The sequence below is a fragment of the Podarcis pityusensis genome (assembly GCF_964106645.2).
Source record: "Podarcis pityusensis genome assembly, chromosome: 14".
NCBI classification, from domain to species: Eukaryota; Metazoa; Chordata; class Lepidosauria; order Squamata; family Lacertidae; genus Podarcis; species Podarcis pityusensis.
The window spans coordinates 37,242,745-37,267,543 of NC_138039.1; the positions used below are offsets into that span (position 1 = coordinate 37,242,745).

The following is a 24,799-nucleotide window of genomic DNA, read 5'->3' on the forward strand; positions in this document are numbered from 1 at the left end:
AGAACAAAAACACTGCTCCTGCCTTTGGATGACTTCTTTCCATCATTGGGCTACTTACTTTTGTGTGTCATATGCATAGCTGTCAAGGGTCCCTTATTTGAAGGGACAGTCCCTTATTCCAGCGCCATGTCCCGCTGCTGTCCCTTATTGATGGATGTCCCTTAAATGTTCCTTAAATGATGTCCCTTAAATTTCAAAGGAAGCAGCTCCTCTCCCTCCCTCCCTGCCGGCCAGGGAGGAGGGAGGCTACAACTGTGTTGCTTGGCTGTGTTGCTCATCCAATAAGAAGTCTAAGAATGACTGGGGGGTGGAGCTTGCATACCTTGTATGTGGCTAGTTAATGCAAGCTGAGGGGGGTTTTGAATGCTGGACGCCATTTTGTTGCACATGCTGCTGCAAACTTTGCAGTGCAAAGCCAGGCCGGGGAGCCATCTTAAGTTGAGGCTGCATAGACCTTGTGGTGCATGTGATTCAGATTCTATTCAGTTGAACCAAGTTGGTTGGACAGTGTTCTCGAAGCTACCAGCATGAGTTTGACCAGCCTGCAGGAGGACAGGAGTGTCTGGAACAGGTGAGGCTGCAGGTCCCTTATTTTGGCTGCTGGTCCCTTATTTTCAAATCTGTAAGTTGACAGCTATGCATATGTTCTGCAGTTTTCCTCCATCATTTTAGTACATTTTCCTCAATCCGCTTTTAACAGTTATTGTTTCCTGTGTATGTGCTTTCTCATCCCACAGGCTACTGTCAGGGAAACGGTTATCGCGTTGGCTTTGGCGAATGTTCCGGGAAAGTGCTCCCAGCCAGACCTGTCTGATCGTTTTCTTTGGAGGACATCCCAGAGGGGAGAAAGAGGAAGAAGGGCCCTAAATGTTCTCTTTTTCGTTTAAAATATATATATTTCTGACTTTGCTGTTTGTGGGCATGGAGAAATTGAAGATAACACTCTTGGGGCTCTCTCTCCATATTTCTAAAATGCTGTGGAGGTTTCAAAATCTATGGAGAACGCTTAATTGTTGGCATTTTTACTAACAGTATTTTTTAAACAATAAACAGTGAATCTAGTTGTCTTCAGTGCTGCATTCCATTAATATCAATGTGAATCTATTTGAGAGGTGATTTTTGTTACAGAGAGTGGCATTTTCTGTACCGCAAATTACCACATAGCTCCAGTGACCGTTTTTATCTGTAAACTGGCTAAAACAGGTGGTGCTTCTGAGCATTTCCTGACTGCCTCTGTAAATAAGGATGCTAATGTGGGGTTTTTTTTATGTTTTCCTCTTTTATATCTATACCAGAGGTGGATAGCATTTCATACATCTGATGAATGTTTACTCTTCAAGTTTAAACTACTAGTTTATGCTACCAGTAATTTGTTAGGTTTTTAAGGTACCACAAGAAGAACTCTTCCCCCCACCCCAACTCTGTTCACCTGAGTTTAGGGAGCTGCTCAAACCCCAGGGGCTTTTGTTGTACGAATTGAGTGATTTCCCTCAAACATATGTATAAATTGGGTGTCTGCTTTAGTTTTACGAGTACAGGGGTTGCCAACGTGGCACTCCTGGGCGCCAAGGTGTTCACCAGAACCTCCTGTGGTGCCCTCAAAAATCCACAGTACACAGAAATTTTGCTTTTCCTGCTCAGTACCTGTTGGTGCTGACTCAGCCTGTCCTACGTTGAAGCATACCCACATTTCACAAGATATCAGGATCGGACACCCACCATCCCATCTATTCTGAACAGAGGAGAGGTAGCAAGAAATTTGTGGACTACTAGAAATCTGGTACTTGTATGCTGCATTTAGTGAAGTTTTCTCAGGTTGTGGACTGGCTCCATTATGCCCAACCGCCTAAGCTGATCTTTAGCCCTCCTGCTCAGAAAGGACTATAAAAAGCTTCCTGTTTGGGCTGGGACCAACATGGTTCTCCAGCGGTGGTGGATTTTGGTGTGTTCCTGAGCTCTGACTATCGAATGTATTTACGATGTAGACAAATGGGAAGAAAATGCGACGAAAGAGATAAATCAGTCATAGCTGAACACTGCCCACAAAATTAGTTCTGTCTCAGCAAAAAGCCTAAAAACTGCAGTGATAAAAGTTCCCTTCAGAAGGGAGAGCTGATCGATTTAACTCTGCCAGCTTATGCATATGACAGGTGCCAGTGCTACAAGATGGACAGCTGTCTGGCTTCCAGTCTCTGCGGAAAGCTATTTTCTTTGCTGGTGATTTGATGAAGTGCTGCCCCAAGAGATTGCAGAGATTTGTTTTAAGGTCATCCAACTTGGTGGGGTCTGTTGTTGACTGGTGTAGTGCCAATGTAGTACCTTGAATTCTCCCCCTGATGTTTATGATTCATGGATCAGAAAGTCCATACATCCCAGGTCATCTGCTAAAGGGGCTATGGTAAATGCCATGGTTAGCTGCATTTACCCGGAAGACTAGCTTACCATCTAGTTAACTTTGTCTGAATGATTCTCCCTGTTTGAAATGGCTCCCCCTGGTTCTCAGTACTTTGCAGAATTGTTCTAGATGTTGCCTATTCTGAGAGAGAGAGAGAGAGAGAGAGAGAGAGAGAGAGAGAGAGAGAAGAGGAGTCCTGAAAACACTTTGGTATCATTTCAAAAGTGAGGAATTGTAGCTGTTTGTTGGATATCATAAAACCTTCTATTTATTGCCAGTGCATTGAAACAGGAACATGATGCTTTACAGAGGGGAATTTTGGAAAAGAGCCGCCCGGATCAAAATACAGCTTCAGGCCTGCAGCTGTCAGGTTTGCAGATTTCTACTGGCACCAAATTGATTTTTCTAAACGGTGCCAAAGGAACAGAATGAATCTCCCTCGACCGGAGCGTTCATTTAGATGATGCACAGGCTCCCTGAAAACCCCGCCTGGGATAATTTCACAGCATGTGAGAGGTGCAGGCACAAACATCTGTTAAGCAAATAGCATTAAAGCTGCATCTAATGATAGTATCAAGGGCCAGATAGCTCAAAGCTTCAGTACTTGCAAGGACATACATCTGGCCAGTTTATGCGACACGGCATCCCCTGTAGGACATGGAAATTGTGCTAACAGTACATTAGCAATATCTTTACATTTTGGAATGCCAGCGAGAAAGCAGACCTTGCCCTCGTTATTGGAAATCTGGTGTGCGGCATTCCATGCTTAGGTGATGGATTATTGCAGTTCCTCCTTGACCATGTACAGAGATGCAGACATTGGCGAGCCTTTGGTTGAAGGGAAGATAGATGTAATGTTTTTAGAGCAGTGGAATAGAATTGGAAGGAGCTTCACTCCATTCAGTGCAAATTTACCTTTTCCTTTTTCCAAGAGAAGCCTGGAAAGAAAACAAGTTTTGCATGTTTACATCATGCCTCGGTTTAAAAACGTCTCTCCCCGTCTCCTCGACACATGTTTTTATGCTCACAAGAACGATAGCGTTCTTCAGGAGCTCCATTTGTGTAGTGTTATAAGAATTCTAAGGTCCCAAATATAAAATAAATGTTCATAAATGCACAAAGCAAACACATAAGTATATAAACCACGTGTCTGAAATAGTACAGGAGAGCAGTCCTGAAACCATTTTGACTCTCCCAAATTGACCTCAAATATTTCTCTGCAAGGAAATGGGAAAGCCTTCCCCTTTGTCTTTTTGCTTACAAATCCTGCCTTAAAGGTGTACTTGTGTGTGAATAGGGTGAGCCTGTGACCTGGTTTCAGGAATTAAAGTATTTACCATCACAAAAGTATGGCCAGGCTGCCCAGGTAAAGCAATCAGTGATCATGAACAGATATCCTGGCAAACAGGATTTCTGCTGTAGACCGCCTCCTGTGATGTATGTATGATGTTTTTGGGGGTGGTCTTGAGCTACAGGGTGGGTAATTTCAAAAGTTTATATAATGGCTTGTGCACCATTGTTCTGGATCCCTCCTGCCTCCTGCTTCTGGTAGTGAGCACCCTGTTGCACCAGTTAATAAAGATCAGGCTTACTAGCTGCCTTGCTTCTCAATATTCTCTGGTTGGCCTCTGTTATTTTCTCCTACTGATAGGGGACCCACTTAAGAACTCTATACGGCAGCCTTTCTCAACCTTGGGTCCCCAGATGTTTTTGGCCTACAACTCCCATCACCCCTAGCTAGCAAGGCCAGAGCTCCGGGATGATGGGAGTTGTAGTCCAACAACATCTGGGGACCCAAGTTTGAGAAACACTGCTATACGGGCTCTTGGATACCCCATAAGGGAAAAGGAACAGGTTTTTCTTATAACAGTAGCATGAAAAATAAATATTGTATCTAGGGATGCAAGAAGGCAGCGATTTCTGTTCTGACCTGCACTTTGCCTCTTTACTTATCACACTCCCCCCACCTTTTATCAAGTACTGTAATAGGGACCCCCCCAAAAAAGCATCAGAATTGAGGGGAAATACACTGAGCATGCATCCACCTTTCATCTCATTAGCTCAATGCAACATACAGTGCTGTGTTTTTAGCCCCACAACCACACTGTGAAACAGGTGACGTTATCAGGGCAGCTCTGGGATTTGAACCCAGGTTTTCATAGTCCTAGCCTAATCCTTTCCCCACCACATCGCACCATGTTCACTGTGTGTATAGGAGAAGATCCATTGATATGCAATGAAGAAAGAAAGGTGTGTATGAGGTGAGGCATCTTTTTTTTAAAGAAGTTTGATAAATGGATGACAAAGCACTTTTGTTGTTGGATGCCATTTATTAGATATTACATTCACTACAAGGTTTCTGCTAGGTGTTCTTTCTCTGAGTGCAACTGTCCCCAGTATGGAAGAATTATTTAAGACTTAAAATTCATTTTATTTTACATTAAAATAAAATTAGCAGAGGCACTTTGTCTCATGCAGTTCAGAATCACTACCTTGTCGCCCAAAGCTGTAGCCCTTTCTGGATGTGAAACTTCCATTGATATTTATTTATTTATTTATTTATTTATTTACTCTTCAAGGGAAATTTGCACCGACGAGAGGGCTGTCTTTGGGACTTGTCTGTGCGTTGAACAAGGCATCTTATGCAGGAGCACAACCAGAAACATCAGCAGATGAGGTATTTAGAAGGTCCAAAATTTGCTTTCCTCCTTTCCTACTGTCTCCTTTGTGTTTTGCCCTCTGTGAGAGAAAAACCTGTCAGACAGCTGTTAAAGGCAAAGGAGCCCACTGCCAGAAAAAAGTTGGCAACTCTCATCATCAGCCACTGTTTTCTTCTTCAGCTGCTGAAGAAGGTTGCCAGCTTTAGTCTGCATTTAACAGCAGCCTTACAGGCAAAAAATTAGCAAGCAAAACTGAGCCTGGAGACGGAACTGATGGAGAAAAAATCCACCTGCTAAATTTCTGTCAGGCTGCAGTTAAAGGCGGAGGGGCCCTACCAGGAAAAAAATTGGCGACTCCTACATGCTAGGGAAGGAACCCTCATTTAGTAGTCATGTGTCTGGCTGCAGTTCTGGATAAGCCTGAGTTGGCCTGATTCAAGTCTTAGGTGGAATAGGATTACTTAATTCCCCTACTCTCTCTGGGCTTCTCCTGGTAGAAAATGACATCCAGCCTACATAAAAAAGAGTGCCTAACCTGTGGCACTCCAAATGTTTCTGGACCACAGTTCCCATCATCTCTGACCACTGGCTGTTCTCAAGGGGTGGGAATGATGGGAGTTGAAGTCCAGTAATATCTAGAGCCGAGTTTCCCAAGTTTTTTTGGACTACAACTCCCATCATCCCTAGCTAGCAGGTAAAGGACAATGGGAATTGTAGTCCCCAAACAGCTTGGAGACCCAGGTTTGGGAAACCCTGATCTAGGGGGCGCAGGGTGCCCTCTCTTCTCAACTTTACTTCTTAGAATTACAGTGGTACCTTGGTTCTCAAACGCTTTGGTTCTCAAATGCCAGAAACCTGGAAGTAAATGTTCCAGTTTTCGAACGTTTTTCGGAAGCCGAATGTCCGATATGGGTGTCGACTATTGTTTCTGCACCAGCACCAATCAGAAGCTGTACCTTGGTATTTGAACGTTCTGGAAGCCAAACAGACTTCCAGAACGGATTAAGTTTGGTGCTTTTGTTTTTGATATTTAATTTGCGTTTTGGTTTTTGAGGTTTTTTCGGTTAATTTGTTTTTGTGACTGTGTGCAACCCAGTTCAGCTATTGATTGATTGATTGAGTGAGTGACTGCAGAAATGGATAAAAGCCTCCTATCCAAATAATGACTATAATCAGTACAGGTAAGAAAAGAAATTAATTTTAATTTTCATCACCTACAATACTGTCTTATTTGTTTTATAGTGCAGTACATTGATTACTGCTTTCATTTTATGGATCAATGGTTTCAAATTCATGTTAAATTGCTGTTTAAGGGGTTGTTTTTTAAAGGTCTGGAACGGATTAATCTGTTTTGCATTACTTTCTATGGGAAAGCACGCCTTGGTTTTGGAACAGACTTCTGGAACGGACTCAGTCTGAGAACCAAAGTACCATGGTATGTAGTTGGAAGGAACGTAGGTGTGTATGCACCTCCTGCACTGAACATGTCCTCTTAAACATGCCCACAGAGGTGCAAAGAGTTTTTCTCTGTGAGAATTCTCGTTGGTGGCAAGGCTGTGTCCACACCGATTTGTGGTCCCGTATCTTTTAATGCGGGTGGCGCTGTGGGTAAAGCCTCAGCACCTAGGACTTGCCGATCGTCAGGTCGGCAGTTCGAATCCCCGCGGCGGGGTGCGCTCCCGTCGTTCGGTCCCAGTGCCTGCCAACCCAGCAGTTTGAAAGCACCCCCCGGGTGTAAGTAGATAAATAGGGACCGCTTACTAGCAGGAAGGTAAACGGCGTTTCCGTGTGCTGCGCTGGCTCGCCAGATGCGGCTTTGTCACGCTGGCCACGTGACCCGGAAGTGTCTGCGGACAGCGCTGGCACCCGGCCTCTTAAGTGAGATGGGCGCACAACCCTAGAGTCGGACACGACTGGCCCGTACCTTTACCTTTACTATCTTTTAATGTTCATTTAGATGTGGCAGCCATTTTGCAATTTGTCACACTCTGCCACGGCAGCCATTTTGTTACTGGCACCCACGGTTCTTTCTCAGCAACACTGCAAAGGTGCCCACTGGCCCCCCCAGAGGCTGGCTTTCATAGTTGTCATGTGACATGAGGCCCCCTCCCTGTTCTTCATCCAGATGTGGCAAGTTTGGTGAAGGCCATCTTGTCCAGGGGCAGGCAGAAGGCAGATGGGGAAGCTTTGCAAGGACTTCCGACTCCCAAATGTTCGAGAATAGCAGTGACAAAATGACTTGGGCCCCATCTGCACTACACACTGGAAGCAGTATCATAGCACTTTAAACAGTGGAGTTTGATAAGGGTGCTAAGCGTTGTTAGGAGACCCCTGTTCCCTTCACAGGGCAACAGAGTGGTTTAACAATAAATCCTTATTTACAGGGAACTCTGGGAATTGTAGGTCTCTGGGGGAGGGGGAACGGGGGGGTCACTTAACGCCTCTCAGCATCTTTAACAAACTACACTTCCCAGGATTCATTGGGTGAAGCCATGTCTGTTTAAAGTGATATAATACTTCTTTAAATGTACAGTGCAGATGGAGCCTTGTTCTTAGGCTGCTGAAATGAAGAAAATAAACCAGGAGAGGACTTTTGTGTGAGGGGGCTCCCAGTTCAGTTCTGGTACAGAAAAACACATTCATTGGCTCCAAATGTGCTCAAAATAACCTTGCATTCTAATTGTGCATCATTTGCATCTGGCTCCAGTTGGTAGATCTTGAGAAGATAATGATGATGATGATAAAATAATAATGATGATGATGATGATGATGATAATAATGATAATAATAATAATAATACAGATCCTGGAGGCCTGAAGCCTGCTCACCACCCCAATCTAGTTCAACTCCTTGTTCAAGGTATGATTCTGGCAGCTACAGCATCCCTGACCGATGACTGTCTAGACTCGGCTAAAAATACCTCCGGTGAATCTGGGAACAAGAGGGGAGTCATTCATTTTAAGAACAGTGCATGTTTGGTGGCCCATATTTTATAAGTAACCAATGCCCATCTCTATGAAAAGCAGGATCTATATGAAGGACGGACTTATTTATTGCTAGGACCCAGGGGAAGTGGAGGGGAAATGCAGTGTGTCTTTGGGTTGTAGCCACTCAGAGTTGACCCACTTAGATTAAGGAACATGGCTATCTTAGGTTCATTAATTTAAATGGGTCTACTCTGAGTAGGACTAGCATAGGGCACAATCCTCTGACTATTGGTGCTGGGCCTGCCATGGGCTTGCCCCCCTTTTGGTTTGTGTGGATATACAGTGGTACCTCGGGTTAAGTACTTAATTCATTCCGGAGGTCCATACTTAACCTGAAACTGTTCTTAACCTGAAGCACCACTTTAGCTAATGGGGCCTCCTGCTGCCACCGCACCGCCGGAGCACGATTTCTGTTCTCATCCTGAAGCAAAGTTCTTAACATGAAGCACTATTTCTGGGTTAGCGGAGTCTGTAACCTGAAGCGTATGTAACCCAAGGTACCACTGTATAGAGATGCTTCCCTATACCTCAGGGTTCATTTGAAGATGCTGATACTTCCCTCTGGTTTCATAAAAGTCCTGCATCGACTCCAGATCCATTTGCATGGATCCACTCAGTTCACTATTAGAAGAAGTAGCCAAGAAGCAGACTCTTCCTCAGAGGTCACCCACTATTAACAGAGGCTCCAAAGAGGCTTCATAGCATAGCCTCCAAGGAGAGCTCACCTAAATGCTATCAGAGATCCAAACCAGGCATTTAAACAGATGGCTTCCCTGGAAAAAAATAAATCTTGGGAACTGCAGTTTACTCCCCACACAGCTACTATTCCCAGTGCCCTTAACAAACTACAGTTCCCAGGTTGTTTGGGAGAAGCCCTGTGCTTTGAAAGTCAAGGAGCAGATGTCCGTATTCTGCACATCTGTTACGACACTGGTTTTTAATCAACCTTGCAACCTACTCCAGTTACGACAGAGAGAAAAACAATAACCCTTAAGGTTTCTTTATTATTATTATTGCCAATCTTGTAAAGAGTGCCCTCGTTTTAAAATGCCAACCCCCTCGTATTTGACCCTCATACCGCCCTGGTATCTCTGCATAGCATCTGCCTGTATTTATAGCATGTATTTGCCCATTTCAATTACAAATAACGATTGAAAACAGAGAGAAGGTGCTTAATAGAGATTATACTAGAAAAAAGCTTGGAAGGGATTTTCTAGTGCCTAGAGAGCTTTTGTGCTACTTGATATACAATCATAATCATTTCCTCATTAAAACCTGGAGGTCACTCCTTTGGAAGGAGAAAGGACACGGCGATGTATCGAGGCTGATAGGCAGGAAGCTATCACCAGTGTGCTCTCAGGGGGACCTACATTGCCCTGTGCATCTCGGAAAAGCTGTATAATATTTTGTGCCCTCCTCCAGGCAAGGCAGCTGTCCGTGTTGTGCTCTCTCGCGCAAGCTTTTGGTTGGTCCATGTGGCTTCATGATTGTTGCCCGCCTCCTCCCCTCTCTCCCCTGTCAGTCATCCAGGTGCTGTTCCTCCCACGTAGACGTTGGGATGGCGCTGTAAGGGTCCATGATGACTTTTGCGCAGCGGATAATCATGACGATCAGGAAGAGGCAAAGGAAGACGAAGCATGCTAGCGTTAGTCCTTTGTCCACGTCGACAAAGACAGGTTCGGGTGTTGGTCCTTCCATGGTTTATGTCTCTCCACATCAGGGTTGATTCCCACTGCTACCCTCATTGTACACCTGTGAAAGACAACAAGGAGAGGGGACTGACTGAGCAACGTGTCATGAAATCTACAGCCCATGTCCTTGGCTGGTTGTTTTTTTTAAAGAAGCAAGTTAAGGTGCTTATGCACCTAAACATACCTGCCTAGACTTGGGACTGACTTCAGAGGCTCCATCTTTGTGTCAGGTCACCAAAATGTGGGATAAGCAGCCTCATATAACCAACATGCTTAAGTCTAATTAAGGCACGAAGGGGTTAATACCATAGAGTAAGCTGTCCTGCCAAGCTTAGATAATGTCCACTTCCCTCACCTTGGGAAGAAACAGGCAATAAAGCCTATTGTCTCCCACCTGTCCCCCACGGCCACTCTACCTGAGAAGCTCTGCATGTGAGGAGGTTGAGCTGGTCCAGTTCAGCCACATGGCTCTAACCAGCCACTCTTGAGTCCCTATACCAATAATTTAGGAACTTTCACCACTTTTGCAACTAAGCCAAGTTTTACTGCCTGTGCATCCCCCCTCCCCAACTCATTAATCTGACCTTTGAAGAGTTTGTAAGTAAATGATTTTTTGAAGTCACCAAGCATGTGACTTTTTCCTATGCTGCGGGAAGAGGGAAACTCTGAAAATAAACTTTTAAGGGGACATTTTGGATCTCGCTTTAAAGGGCATATTTTAAAGGTTGAACAGCCCATATTTTCATGCTTTACTTTGCTGCATATTTTGTGACTTTAAATCTCTGCTGGGAGAGATTTCGCTCACCAAAGAGTACTTGCAGCATACTTGGATCTTGGTATCCAGGAATTCTCTTTTTATACCTATTTTTTCCTTGACCCAACATAAAAGTCCAACAGAAACCAAGGCCCCATCTGAACTAAGCCTTTAAATCATACCACTTCAAACAGTCATGGCTTCCCTCCCACAAGATCCCCTAGTCCCCTCACAGAGTTATCAAAGTGGTTTAACTGGGGCTACACAAGGAAACTGACCTGATATACAAGATGGGCCACTGCTGTGTAAGGAATGTTTCTTTGTCATACGCCCCGGATCAGGCTGAAAGGCGATGGGTATGGCCCCTATGGCAAAAGGGACAAAAATGTTAATTTCACTCTCCTGTGGCCTTAAAAATGATCATTTATTTCTCTATTTTAAATCTGTCCGGCTTCTACCCTGAAAATTATTAATCTCTCGTTCACATTACATAAATAGGGCTGGCACTGGATAATTCTGTGAGGTGCAGAAACACGGTATTAAAACCATGTCAGCCTCAAGGATATATCCGTCAGTAAGATATGAGGGACAAACAGTGCAAAGAATTTAAAAACAGGCAAAGGTCAAACGAAAGTGTTTCAGTTAAATCATAACTTTAACCATCAATCAAAGTCTAAAAGACACCAAGAGGCTTATTCCATGTTTTTCATATTAATATATCGTATTTTTTGCTCAATAAGACTCACTTTTTCCCTCCCAAAAAGTAAGGGGGAAAGCGTGTGCGTCTTATGGAGCAAATACAGGCTGCACAGCTATCCCAGAAGCCAGAACAGCAAGAGGGATTGCTGCTTTCACTGCACAGCGATCCCTCTTGCTGTTCTGGCTTCTGAGATTCCGAATATTATTTTTCTTGTTTTCCTCCTCCCAAAACTAAGTGCATCTTGTGGTCTGGTGCGTCTTACAGAGCAAAAAATACTGTAATAACTTCTCTTTACACACCCTGATTTATTTTGCAAATTCTAGGATCCTATCAATATGTTCTAGCTAGGGCCACATTCCCACAATCCACTAAAGCACTATGATACCAGAGTGCTTAACAATCAATCCTTCTTCCCACAGAACTCTGGGAATTGAAGCTCTTTGGAGGAAGCCATAACTTATAAAGTGCTATCATTGTGCTTCAAATGGATAGTGGGAATGTGGCCTCAGTGTTGCCTTTATAGAGCTCAACAGGGAAGAGGGTGGGGAGAAAACTAGCATCAGTTGTGATTGCACCTGCCATTGGCTCTAGCACCACCTACTGTTGGCCTCCCTGGCTTGCAGCCTACCGAATGGGCACCATGCCGCAATGCACACCCTTAAGCTTACAGCATTGGCAAATACTGCACTAGCGGATGATGTTATCACTCCTGCTATGAGCAGAAGAGTGACCGAGTGAAGCTCCCTCCCTGTTCCTGCACCACTGCTTTAAAGTCTCCCCACACATAAGGTTGCCAAACATCTGGAATTTCCTGGATGTATCCGGAATACTGCAGCTGCAAGCAGTGTCTGGGTGGAAATCAGCGAAATGTCTGGATTTTCACTTTTTTAACTATGGCAACCCAACTCACACAACTATGCAGAAATGAAGTCTAGGAGAAAAAAGACTCTCTTTGCTGTAATCCCCAAGCAACAATAGCAATCTGTCATGCGCCATTCCTCCTGCTGTTTCTGTAATCCATCAACCATAACTTTTGTCCCCAGCTACCAATGTGCATTTCCTTCCTCAGTCTGCAGGCATAGGCAGGGGTAAGGGCACTTGTCTTAGGCTTCAGAGGGCTAAGCCAGCCAGGGGCCCCTGCCAGGAACCAGCTGCCATTTGGCTTGAGTTTGTAACTTTATTCTAACAAAACACCTTCAAAGAAGATCCGCACAGGCCTGCCAGTCTGTGGAGATTTCCTGACCCCAAACTGGTGACTACAGAGAAAGTGCCATTTTTGTTACGTATTCAGTGGTCTGTGTTTGCCTGAGCTTGAGTCTGGACCAAGGATTCTGAGCCCCTGTGTTCTGATTCGATACATGATATCCAATCACAGAACATTTCAGGATTTGGGCCTCTGCCATTGGCCCTTGAACTCTGAGTTATGATTCGCAGTTTGGAAGTTTAGACAGCCAATCACGTTGGGAGTGGGAGTGGCCCAAGCCTTCAGAAATGTATATAAGCAGTTGCTTTGACCCTGTTGTCCTGTTCTGTTAGTTCAATAAAGGTTCTTGCTGTTATCACTGTGTCTTGCCTTGTGGGAACCCACCTACACTTCAATTTTCCTTTCTAATTTAATACAGTAAACTCAGTGCTTTTCTTCTAGAAAAAAGGTGTCGGTACTTACCATGAAGTCTTTACTGTAAGTGTTACATTTTTAACCAGTGCTTTTTTCCTAGAAAAATGGTGCCAGGATTGTGTTCCCTTGAATACCTTCAGAAATAAAAGCACTGAGCAAATCCAATCTTACACATATACAGTCATTCAAACAAACTCTTGCATGTTGGAGGGGGGCATCTGAGCAAGTTCTGGTGCTTACTTACTCTAATGTTTGGTGCCTTTGCTTCTCAGCTTTGTAACATCGAGACTTCACAACGATTCGGTCAGGCCGAGACCTGGAAGAATGGTAATATCATGTAGGTGTCATTTGTACGTGCACTTAAAAGTATGATAAATCTCATTCAATTATTAGAGCAATTAATGGATGATTGTCAAACATCTCTGTGGTAGAGCATGTGCTTTGCATGCAGAAGGTTCTGGGTTCAATTCCTGGCCTCTCCAGGTAGGACTGGGAATGTCCTACCAATAACAAAGTACAGGTCCCAGGATTCTGTGGCAGAAGCCATGACCGTTTAGGAGGCCACAATCTAACACTAGTAGCCATGCATTGTGAGAGATGATCGAAAGTGACAGGTAAGCTGTGTTTCTGACGAACTGCAACATCATCACATATCAGGAGGACTGCCGGCTGAGGGCCTAAAAGACCCTGCTCTTGCCTCTTTCCACCTGGCTTGGGGCGGGGCCTGACAGGCTTCACAAGGACTGCAGCTGCTTTTAAATTTTTATCTGTGTTGTTTTAAATGAGACCATCTTGGCTGTGAGCCCTGGAAGACCTGCACCCTGCCTTGCTGACCCTTTCCCATCCTGCCTGGGAGAGTGGAGTGCTGACTGACTCCAGCTACAAAAGCTGAGACTGTTGAACAGATTCTTGGGCTGGAATATTGTTTACGTTGAAAGAGCTGTTATTGATATTATTGTTGTATCTTATGATTTACGTGGAAATTGTTTCCATTTGGTTGTGTCCTTTTTGATGTGTTTTATTTATTGTTTGTGACTTCTGTTATGTTTGTAATTATGTAAATCTTGTCATGTTATAAGCCACCTTGAGCATAGTTTCAGCTATGGAAAGGTGGCATACAGATAAGATGATGATGATGATGATGATGATGATGATATCTTCTCATTGAGAGGAACACCTGCTGAGTTTTTGAGGAAGAACACCATGTGCAAACCATTTATCTCAATGGAACTTTAGAAGCCAAATTTCCATATCCATCACAGGTTTATACAAATTCCATCCTAACATTGGCAACTCTCACCCCATGCAGACTTTAATGTGAAATGAATGTTCTCATGAGTCAGTATAAGAGCCACTTAATTATCTGCCACCTATTCAAAATTATACCAATGAATCTGCTTCTAATTTCAGTTCCAGGTCCATTAAACCGCAGGCCGGACGGTTTAATCATATTGCAGTGTCTGTAATCATCCCACTTTGATTTAAATAAAAAATAAAAAATCTCAGGCTACTCTGATTATGAAGTGAAATCCTGTTGATTGATATAGACAGGGTAGCGACTTCTGCTGCCTAGAGAGAGCAATATGTTTGATCTGCAACATTCCCCAGCAAACTTAATTGTATTTTTTCTCCTGCTAAAGTTCTTTCAGGAAAGAAATCAGTCTATTATATTATTACATCAGCAAAGCTGATGGCAGCTGTGGGGTTCCTTTATCTGTAGCCCCTTTTGGGCATTTTCAATTCTTCTGTTCAGCTTCTTCTATTAGCTGTGTAATTTGCAGAGCTGCATCAGCTCTTATATGCCTCATTTAATTCACGACAATTCTCTAACTCATTCTGTCTCTGAGGCCCGGAGACTTTAAATAGTGTTTCCCCTACAACCTGTGAGGTTTTCCCCCCTTCTTCTTCTGGAAATGAAAGAGTATTTATAGAGTAGCTCGAAATTGGGAATTTCACAAATCAGTAGACTAGAGAAGGACATTCATTCATGTGATGCCCTTCAGGCAATCCATGCTAAAAGAAACTATGGCTTGTTGCTTCGAAAGCTCCATCTGCACTACATATTTAAAGCAGTATCATGCCACTTTAAAATCATGGCTTCCCCCAAAGAACCTTGGGAAGTGTAGTTTGCTAAGGGTGTTGGGAGTTGTTAGGAGACTCCAATTCCCTTCATGGCTGAAATCCCAGAGTTCCTTGAAAAGAGACACTGGTGGTTAAACCACTCTGAGAATGGTAGCCCTGTGAGGGGAACGAGGGTCTCCCAACAACTCTTAGCACCTTTAACAAACTACAATTCCCATGATTCTTATGGAGAAGCCATGACTGCTTAAAGTGGTATGACACTTTAAATTTATAGTGCAGATAGGACCTAAACTTGCATTAGTGCATCTTGATGGGTGCATCAGGCCTGGAGACATTTTTAATTTTCTTAATTTTCTACAAAAACAATAAACATACAGAATAAGTGAGTAGAGCAACAAGTCATACATAGATATATAATTTGTTTCGTATTGTTGTTTTAGACCAGTGGTCATGTCTAGAGACAATCTGCATTGTTCAAACGTGAGTATCCTGGAGTTCTTTTTCAGCTATATTTGGTAGCCAACCTCTTCTCTCTGCGTGCCCAAAGGCAGACGGAAACAGCTCTTTCCTAAGCATCATATTTGCTATCCGTATGATCACTTGGCTGCTTTGTTGGACAAACTATTATTTGTTAAAATTTGCTTACAAATGGTAGTCTGGGTGGGGAGAGATACTGCTTCTTTTGCACTGCAGCACTGGAAAGAATATCAAATGAATGTTTTCGGATAGTTACATGCGTTGGGCTCAAGTTTCAGTCATCGTATTACAAAATCACCACCACCAGTATCCTTTAAATCATTTCCTGGTAATTTGCTAAATCAGGATCCCCTTCAATAGTTCTAATAGTGTTTGGGGGGGGGGGGTTAATTGCTTTTCCAGCAATTGACTTAACTTGATAATTGAATTGATGTTCCCCAGCAACAAAATGGATTCTAGGAATGAGAGGTATGAAACCACTCCAGTTGAGGATGGCTGTGTGTGTGTATGGGAGAGGGGGAGAGAATTGTTGTTGTTGTTTGCTTTGTATGATCAAAACAATACAGCTAACTATTAGGATTTCCTCCTGCAGTTCAAGCGAGGGTGGGCTTTGGGACTCTGCTTCCTCTCTCTGTAAATAGGGGATTTGAAGCACCAAGCTAGACATGATGTAAAATGCATAGTTGCATTGACTATGTCTGTTCTTAAAAATGCAAATGGTACCACCTTTTTTGGCGGCGGCGGGGGGGTGGGGTGGGTTTACAACTGACAAGTATCCGGATCAGAGGAGGTCCTGGGAGAAGAGACTTAAGCATTTCCTCCTTTGCTTCATTCTTGATGAAAAGGCCTTGGTCCAAGACAAAATGATGCTCTGGGAATGACAACCTGGAATACTGGGGCACTTGCTATGGGGCCATGCACCTTAGCTGGGCCCACAAGAACCAATCCTATGCCCAGTCCCAGTGTCTACCACCTTCCAGCTGCCAGTTTCTCCTGTGCACTTGCTGACAGGCTTACCCAGTGTAGCACTGTAAAGGGCCTGGGGCCAAGCAACCCATTATATGTTGTAATATACAGTTACCAACTCACACTTGTGTGCATGAAAGGGTTAACCTGAGGTCCAGGTGCCAGTGGTTGGAGCTTACCAGGCTCTCAACAACCTTTGCTTCCTCCCTTTTCTCTTTGCTTACTTCATCAAAGAAACCAGAACTGCAGCTGAAGAAAAACCAAGTGGATGGAAAACCTCTTTAACAAGAGATTTGTATTGCCTGATTCTTTTGTAAGGAAACCAAGTTATTTCCTTTAAGTCATTTGGAACCTTTCTTCTTCATCTCACCGCTAACCGATGAAGACTTGCTTGCTGTAACTCCTGAAACCCTGTGAGTAAAATCTTCACTTATTTGCAGAGTTAAATGTTTGTGATTTATTCTAGCCTAAGTAGTTTTGTGGGGAACATTTGTTTAGAGGTGGATGAGGGCAGATGCAAATCATAACAAGTTTTAACATGCTTGGAGCAATCACCATTGTGCTACCTCTGCTACGAAAGAGTAGGAATCTCTCTTCCAAACCTCTCTCCAACATTATAGTACTGCTTTGTTAGGAGGGGCTGCTGCACCACACTGTTGTTGCGCGCAAGTGGGCTTAACTAGTGACAGTGCGGGAATGGACCAGAAAACCAATTTAGCATCTCACCACAGGCAGCAGTCCCCCAGGTTCCATCATTGGCATCTCCAAGTACGGTTGAAAAATGTCCCTTGCCACTGCCAATCAGGGTAGACAATACTGAGCTAGATGGACCAATGGTTGGACTTGGTATAAACATGGAAATAGTATTTTTTTAAAAAAATATTCCATAAAATAAAATGTGTACTTCAGACAGTTATTAAGAATGCCCTGCTAAATTTGGCTTATAGGCCAAACGTCACCTAAGGAAGTGCTGCTTAGAGCAGGCAAGTCTGTTTCAGGGGCCTACTCTGGCACACCAGTCGGTTTAATCCGGCCCCTGTGGCAGTTTATTTCCTGAGGTAAAATCCTAAATGTTAGAGGGGGATTTTCCTCTGGTGGCAGATGACTGAGACTGTGACACCAGAGACCGGTGTAAAACCAAACTAAATAAAGGTTTTATTATGAAACAACAAACAGCAAAGCTTGTGGGTGTTTTTCCTGCAGGCAGAGTTCAAACTGCAGCTTTTCTCCTTTTGCAGTGGTGGCCAGCTGTATCCAATCAGCCCAGAGCTTACAGAAACTGTTCTTAAAGGTACAAACATCCTTACTGTTTCTATGCAGAATGGCTCTCAACACTAAAATCCTAAAAAACCCTCAACGACTTCAATCCTAAAAGAAGCTCAACAACTTTGGAGTAAAATCCTACAAGGTCAACGGCCCTTCACTTCATCAAATCTGGCCCTCTTTGAAAAAAGTTTGGACACCAGTGGCTTAGAGGAATCAGCCAGTCGTCAGTGATCACCAGCTGCTGTTTTTGCCTTGAAGTTCCTTGCAACGACTCTGCCTTTCCAAAGCTCGGACTTCCAAGATCTTTAGGAATCCTTTCAGGGTAAACAGCCAATAAGAGGCATGAGCAGATTTGGGCCATAAACACTGATGTGAAATATTTCCTTTTCCTCTGCATTTCCCATCTACTTCTGATCTGAATTTTTTGCTTCTCTACCTCAACCAGACTGGCCTGGGGATTCAGAAATTGGCCCTGGGGAATTGGGGCTGTGGAGAATGCAAGTGTTATTTCAAGTTGGCTGGTGTGGAGGAACAGGAAGTGCCATTCTTTCTGTTGCTTCGGCATCAGAAGTTGGTATTTCTGAGCAACTGTGAAGGTCCAATGCTAACCTCTGATTCCTGGCACTGTTCCTCCTCTTCCTGCTTCTCCTTCTCATTGTTTGTGCCTGTTTGCTGGCGCCCTGTAAGTGAGGATGGGGCGGCAAATCTGTCAATTTTAGTTTTTCTCGGTTTCTCATTTTCCCTCCAATCTCAAGTTGAGTTCTCCACATTTCAACATAATCTGGTGTGGCTTTTTCTTAAAAGGGCCTCGCAAAAAATTGGCAGCATTTTAGTCCAAAATTTTTGCTGGGTAGGAGTGTAGAATTCACAGTGGGGCCAACTGAACGTAAGACTGAAGAAAAAGAAAACAATAAATGGAGAGAAACCAGGGCCCCATTTGCACCCTCAGCACTGCAAATTGTTAAAGGTGCTAAGAGTTCTTAGGAGACCCCTGTTTCCCTCAGAGAACTACAGTTCCCAGAGCTCCGTGGCCAGAGAAGTTGGTTGTTAAATCACTCTGGCATTGTAAGGGTCTCCTGACAACTCTCAGCACCCTTAACTACAGTCTCCATAATTCTTTGGAGAAAGCAGGGCTTATTTTTCAGCCAGAACTCAGTTCTGGCACCTCTCAGGTGGGCGCCATTATAAGAGAACAAGGGAGGCATTCATGGTGACCTCTTTTTCTAGAAAAATAGCCCTGGGAGGGAAGCCACAACTCTTTAAAGTGGTTGTTGTTGTTTAGTCGTTTAGTCGTGTCCGACTCTTCGTGACCCCATGGACCAGAGCACGCCAGGCACTCCTGTCTTCTATTGCCTCCCACAGTTTGGTCAGGCTCATGTTTGTAGCTTCAAGAACACTGTCCAACCATCTTGTCCTCTGTCGTCCCCTTCTCCTTGTGCCCTCCATCTTTCCCAACATCAGGGTCTTTTCCAGGGAGTCTTCTCTTCTCATGAGGTGGCCAAAGTATTGGAGCCTCAGCTTCACGGTCTGTCCTTCAAGTGAGCACTCAGGGCTAATTTCCTTAAGAATGGATGCGTTTGATCTTCTTGCAGTCCATGGGACTCTCAAGAGTCTCCTCCAGCACCATAATTCAAAAGCATCAATTCTTCAGCGATCAGCCTTCTGTATGGTCCAGCTCTCACTTCCATACATCACTACTGGGAAAACCATGACTTTAACTATACGGACCTTTGTTGGCAAGGTGATGTCTCTGCTTTTTAAGATGCTGTCTAGGTTTGCCATCGCCTTTCTCCCAAGGAGCAGGCATCTTTTAATTTCGTGACTGCTGTCACCATCTGCAGTAATCAGGGAGCCCAAGAAAGTAAAATCTCTCACTGCCTCCATTTCTTCCCCTTCTATTTGCCAGGAGGTGATGGGACCAGTGGCCATGATCTTCGTTTTTTTGATGTTGAGCTTCAGACCATATTTTGCGCTCTCCTCTTTCACCCTCAATAAAAGGTTCTTTAATTCTTCCTCACTTTCTGCCATCAAGGTTGTGTCATCTGCATATCTGAGGTTGTTGATATTTCTTCCGGCGATCTTAATTCTGGCTTGGGATTCATCCAGCCCAGCCTTTCGCATGATGAATTCTGCATATAAGTTGAATAGGCAGGGAGACAATATACAGCTTTGCCGTACTCCTTTCCCAATTTTGAACTAATCAGTTGTTCCATATCCAGTTCTAACTGTAGCTTCTTGTCCCACATAGAGATTTCTCAGGAGACAGATGAGGTGATCAGGCACTCCCATTTCTTTAAGAACTTGCCATAGTTTGCTGTGGTCAACACAGTCAAAGGCTTTTGTATAGTCAATGAAACAGAAGTACCGTAGATGTCTTTCTGGAACTCTCTAGCTTTCTCCATAATCCAGTGCATGTTTGCAATTTGGTCTCTGGTTCCTCTGCCCCTTCGAAATCCAGCTTGCACTTCTGGGAGTTCTCGGTCCACATACTGCTTAAGCCTGCCTTGTAGAATTTTAAGCATAACCTTGCTAGCGTGTGAAATGAGTGCAATTGTGCGGTAGTTGGAGCATTCTTTGGCACTGCCCTTCTTTGGGATTGGGATGTAGACTGATCTTCTCCAATCCTCTGGCCACTGCTGAGTTTTCCAAATTTGCTGGCATATTGAGTGTAGCACCTTAACAGCATCATCGTTTAAAATTTTTAATAGTTCAGCTGGAATATCATCACTTCCACTGGCCTTGTTATTAGCAATGCTTTCTAAGGCCCATTTGACTTTGCTCTCCAGGATGTCTGGCTCAAGGTCAGCAACCACACTACCTAGGGTGTACGAGACATCCATATCTTTCTGGTATAATTCCTCTGTGTATTCTTGCCACCTCTTCTTGATGTCTTCTGCTTCTGTTAGGTCCTTCCCACTTTTGTCTTTTATTATGGTAATCTTTGTACGAAATGTTCCTTTCATATCTCCAATTTTCTTGAAAAGATCTCTGGTTTTTCCCATTCTATTGTTTTCTTCTATTTCTTTGCATTGCTCGTTTAAGAAGGCCTTCTTGTCTCTCCTTGCTATTTTTTGGAAATCTGCATTCAATTTCCTGTATCTTTCACTATCTCCCTCGCATTTTGCTTGCCTTCTCTCCCCCGCTATTTGTAAGGCCTCGTTGGACAGCCACTTTGCTTTCTTGCATTTCCTTTTCATTGGGATGGTTTTCGTTGCTGCCTCCTGTATAATGTTACGAGCCTCCATCCATAGTTCTTCAGGCACTCTGTCCACCAAATCTAAATCCTTAAACCTGTTCCTCACTTCCACTGTGTATTCATAAGGGATTTGACTTAGATTGTATCTTACCGGCCCAGTGGTTTTTCCTACTTTCTTCAGTTTAAGCTTGAATTTTGCTATAAGAAGCTGGTGATCTGAGCCACAGTCAGCTCCAGGTCTTGTTTTTGCTGACTGTATAGAGCTTCTCCATCTTTGGCTGCAGAGAATATAGTCAATCTGATTTTGATGCTGCCCATCTGGTGATGTCCATGTGTAGAGTCGCCTCTTGTGTTGTTGGAAAAGAGTGTTTGTGACGACCAGCTTGTTCTCTTGGCAGAACTCTATTAGCATTTGCCCTGCTTCGTTTTGAACTCCAAGGCCAAACTTGCCAGTTGTTCCTTTTATCTCTTGACTCCCTACTTTAGCATTCCAATCCCCTATAATGAGAAGAACATCCTTCTTTGGTGTCATTTCTATAAGGTGTTGTAAGTCTTCATAGAATTGGTCAATTTCAGTTTCTTCAGCACTAGTGGTTGGTGCATAAACTTGGATTACTGTGATGTTAAGAGGTCTGCCTTGGATTCGTATCGAGATCATTCTATCATTTTTGAGATTGCATCCCAGTACAGCTTTCGCCACTCTTTTGTTGACTATGAGGGCCACTCCATTTCTTTTACGGGATTCTTGCCCACAGTAGTAGATATGATGGTCATCCGAACTGAATTTGCCCATTCCTGTCCATTTTAGTTCACTGATGCCCAGAATGTCAATATTTATTCTTGCCATCCCAGTTTTGACCACATCCAACTTACCAAGGTTCATGGTTCTTACATTCCAGGTTCCTATGCAATATTTTTCTTTACAGCATTGGACTTTCCTTTCGCTTCCAGGCATATCCGCAACTGAGCGTCCTTTCGGCTTTGGTCCAGCCGCTTCATCAGCTCTGAATCTACTTGTACTTATCCTCCGCTCTTCCTCAGTAGCATGTTGGACGCCTTCCAACCTGAGGGGCTCATCTTCCAGCGTCATAACTTTTATATGCCTGTTTCTTTGTCCATGGAGTTTTCTTGGCAGGGATACTGGAGTGGCTTGCCAGTTCCTGCTCCAGGTGGATCACGTTTGGTCAAAACTCTCCACTTTGACCTGTCCATCTTGGGTGGCCCTGCACGGCGTAGCTCATAGCTTCTCTGAGTTATTCAAGCCCCTTCGCCACGGCAAGGCAGTGATCCATGAAGGGGATCACCTTTAAAGTGGTATGTAACTGCTTTAAAAGTATAGTGCAGATGAGGCCGAAGTTAACAGATTCATGTGTCCCTGGGAGCCACATAAGCGCACTCACTTACTTTGGTGCAGTACCACTTTTAACCATGCTCATCCAGGACAACTGTTTTGTGGCCCCTGTGGTTCCTTTCTTGGTTCCTTACACAACGGATCAGGTGGGCGTTGGCAGTTAATGAGATCAGATGTAGGAAACATCTATTATGCACAAATTAATAGGCTAAAAACAAATCTTTAACGCTCCTTTAAAATACTTCTCATGGAAGACGGCATATCCATCTTAATTTTGCCATTAAACAAATAACTGTCCGTGGATTTAGGAAATGGACCTTTGATTCGCCATTTTTTAAATGAGGAAATGTCAACGCCTCTGTGCTAGGTTGCTCATAAAACCCCTTTTGAGTGATGGTCTGCTTTTGTCTGGTGCAGTCTGGAGCGCTGTCAGTCTCCGGCCTGACACAATTATTCATGTCAGTTATGCGCTATAGTTCATACATCACAATCAATCCGGTGCTTGCATTTTAATAATCCTTGGGGGTGATTCATAATATGTTTTCCATTCTCCAGCATTTAAAAACCATCCAAGCATTGAGCCATTCAGGCCATTACTTTAGTCCACAGCATTATACAACTTGCCAAGATTAACCTTCTCTCCTCTTGATATACGGTTTGTTTACTCTACATAATTCTGTAATATGGACAGCATCCCAAATCCATTGACACATTGCATTCCGTCTAGAGCAACTTTGGCTGATCCCCTGTTATCAATGGGGAGGCCCATTGTCAGAAAAATCTACCTGGCTAGCTGCTATTTTTGCCTTGGTTTGGTTCAATTCCTATTGATAGTCCAACCTACTTAATTTGCATTTCCATTTACATTACAAGAAACAAAATGCAGCCATCCTTCAAAAGCCACACTTCTCTCGCTTTTTTTCAATGCAGTTTTCCAACCAAATAATATGTACAATAATGCATATACTAAGATCCAGTGTGTGTTTTAAAAAATGCATGTATAGTGGTACCTTAGTTTAAGAACAGCTTAGTTTATGAACAACCTGGATGAAGAACGCTGCAAACCCAGAAGTAGGTGTTTTGGTTTGTGAACTTTGCCTTGGAATAAGAACATGTTCCGCTTCCTGTTGAGTGTAAATTGAGTCCCCTGCTGCTATGGGAAAGCATGCCTTGGTTTAAGAACGCTTTGGTTTAAGAATGGACTTCCCGATCGGATTAAGTTCGTAAACTAAGGTACAGCTGTATTGGTGAAAACAACACTAAAATGCTTTTGTATAGGGGAAATTGCCTAGCAAAAAGGTGTCTCTTAGGCAAAGTCGCATATGCAAATATATATATTAGAATAAATTTGTATGAAAACGCTGGGTGAGGTGAGAAATCTTTTTAAAATCCCACAAACTTATGTGCAAATGTGGAGAATTGAACATTAGACTGGAAAAATGAGAAACAAAAATGACATATTCACCCATCTCTATGTTCTTGGTTTGTTTGGGCTTGTTTGCTTTGCAGAATATTACACTCCCCTCACAAATTGCTCCAAGCTCCACTGGTGGTTCTTTCCAAACTCTAAATGTCACACTTAGGTTTTTTTGGTTAAAAACGCATTTAATGTCAACCTGTGCCAACAAACTTTCCTTATCAACAAACGTATTCAGGGAAGACAATATGAATGGTATGAAATAAAAGATGTCTCAGAAGGTCAAATGGTCAAAGTAACATGGAATATTCAGCCATCTTGTCCATCAATTAGACATTAGTAAACTCTATCGTAGGGACGCGGGTGGCGCTGTGGGTAAAAGCCTCAGCGCCTAGGACTTGCCGATCGAAAGGTCGGCGGTTCGAATCCCCGCGGCGGGGTGCGCTCCCGTCGCTCGGTCCCAGCGCCTGCCAACCTAGCAGTTCGAAAGCACCCCGGGTGCAAGTAGATAAATAGGGACCGCTTACTAGCGGGAAGGTAAACGGCATTCCGTGTGCTGCGCTGGCTCATCAGATGCAGCTTGTCACGCTGGCCACGTGACCCGGAAGTGTCTGCGGACAGCGCTGGCTCCCGGCCTCTAGAGTGAGATGAGCGCACAACCCTAGAGTCTGTCAAGACTGGCCCATACGGGCAGGGGTACCTTTACCTTTACCTTTAAACTCTATCGTACTTTACTGTAACTTGTGCATGAGTAATTTGTGCATTGTTGAGCAGACTTGGGTAAAAAGGTTAATTGCTGGTCAATTGCAGAGAGCCTCTTTGTCAAAACAAACTGAGCACAGCTATAGAGGCAAGGTTAATGTTCTTTTAATGGGCAAGCCCTCCGGTTGTCCCTTTTGCACAGCGTGTTGGACAGGCTGGCATCTAGCAGCACTACATTTCTCAGGACAAAATATGTTGGGTCCCAATTTCTTCTTTTTATATAAAAAGGCGAGGAGGAGGCGGAGGAGAATAATTCTGCCTTTACTTGCTTAAAGGATACATGCTGCAAAGCCAAGTTGGCACCTGCGATATGTAAAGCTTGTCAGTTGCCTTCACTTTTTGGTGTACATCAATACATCATTTACAATATATGATGCCAAACAGCTGATTAATGGGAGCCAAAATAGTTGCAAATCCAAACTGGTCAGTGGGAAAAACTTGTTTGATATATGCTAGGGAATAAATATACTTTTTTAA

The 24,799-nt window shown here is 43.7% G+C and overlaps 2 protein-coding genes across 2 annotated transcripts in view; one reads left to right on the forward strand and one right to left on the reverse strand.

Annotated features, from left to right (window-relative positions):
• The window catches only part of FAH (fumarylacetoacetate hydrolase), a 30,517-nt gene extending 29,446 nt beyond the window's left edge, over positions 1-1,071 (forward strand). The window contains exon 14 of the mRNA XM_080980499.1: positions 738-1,071. Within this exon, the coding sequence (XP_080836625.1) occupies positions 738-814 (77 nt within the window). The 3' untranslated portion in view covers positions 815-1,071. The remainder of the gene's footprint in view (positions 1-737) is intronic.
• An 8,021-nt stretch (positions 1,072-9,092) lies between these two features.
• Positions 9,093-24,799, reverse strand: part of CTXND1 (cortexin domain containing 1) — a 38,301-nt gene continuing 22,594 nt past the window's right edge. The window contains exons 2-4 of the mRNA XM_080980615.1: positions 13,050-13,121; positions 10,766-10,852; positions 9,093-9,794 (exon numbers count right to left, since the gene is read on the reverse strand). Of these exons, the coding sequence (XP_080836741.1) occupies positions 9,561-9,740 (180 nt within the window). The 5' untranslated portion in view covers positions 9,741-9,794; positions 10,766-10,852; positions 13,050-13,121 and the 3' untranslated portion in view covers positions 9,093-9,560. The remainder of the gene's footprint in view (positions 9,795-10,765; positions 10,853-13,049; positions 13,122-24,799) is intronic.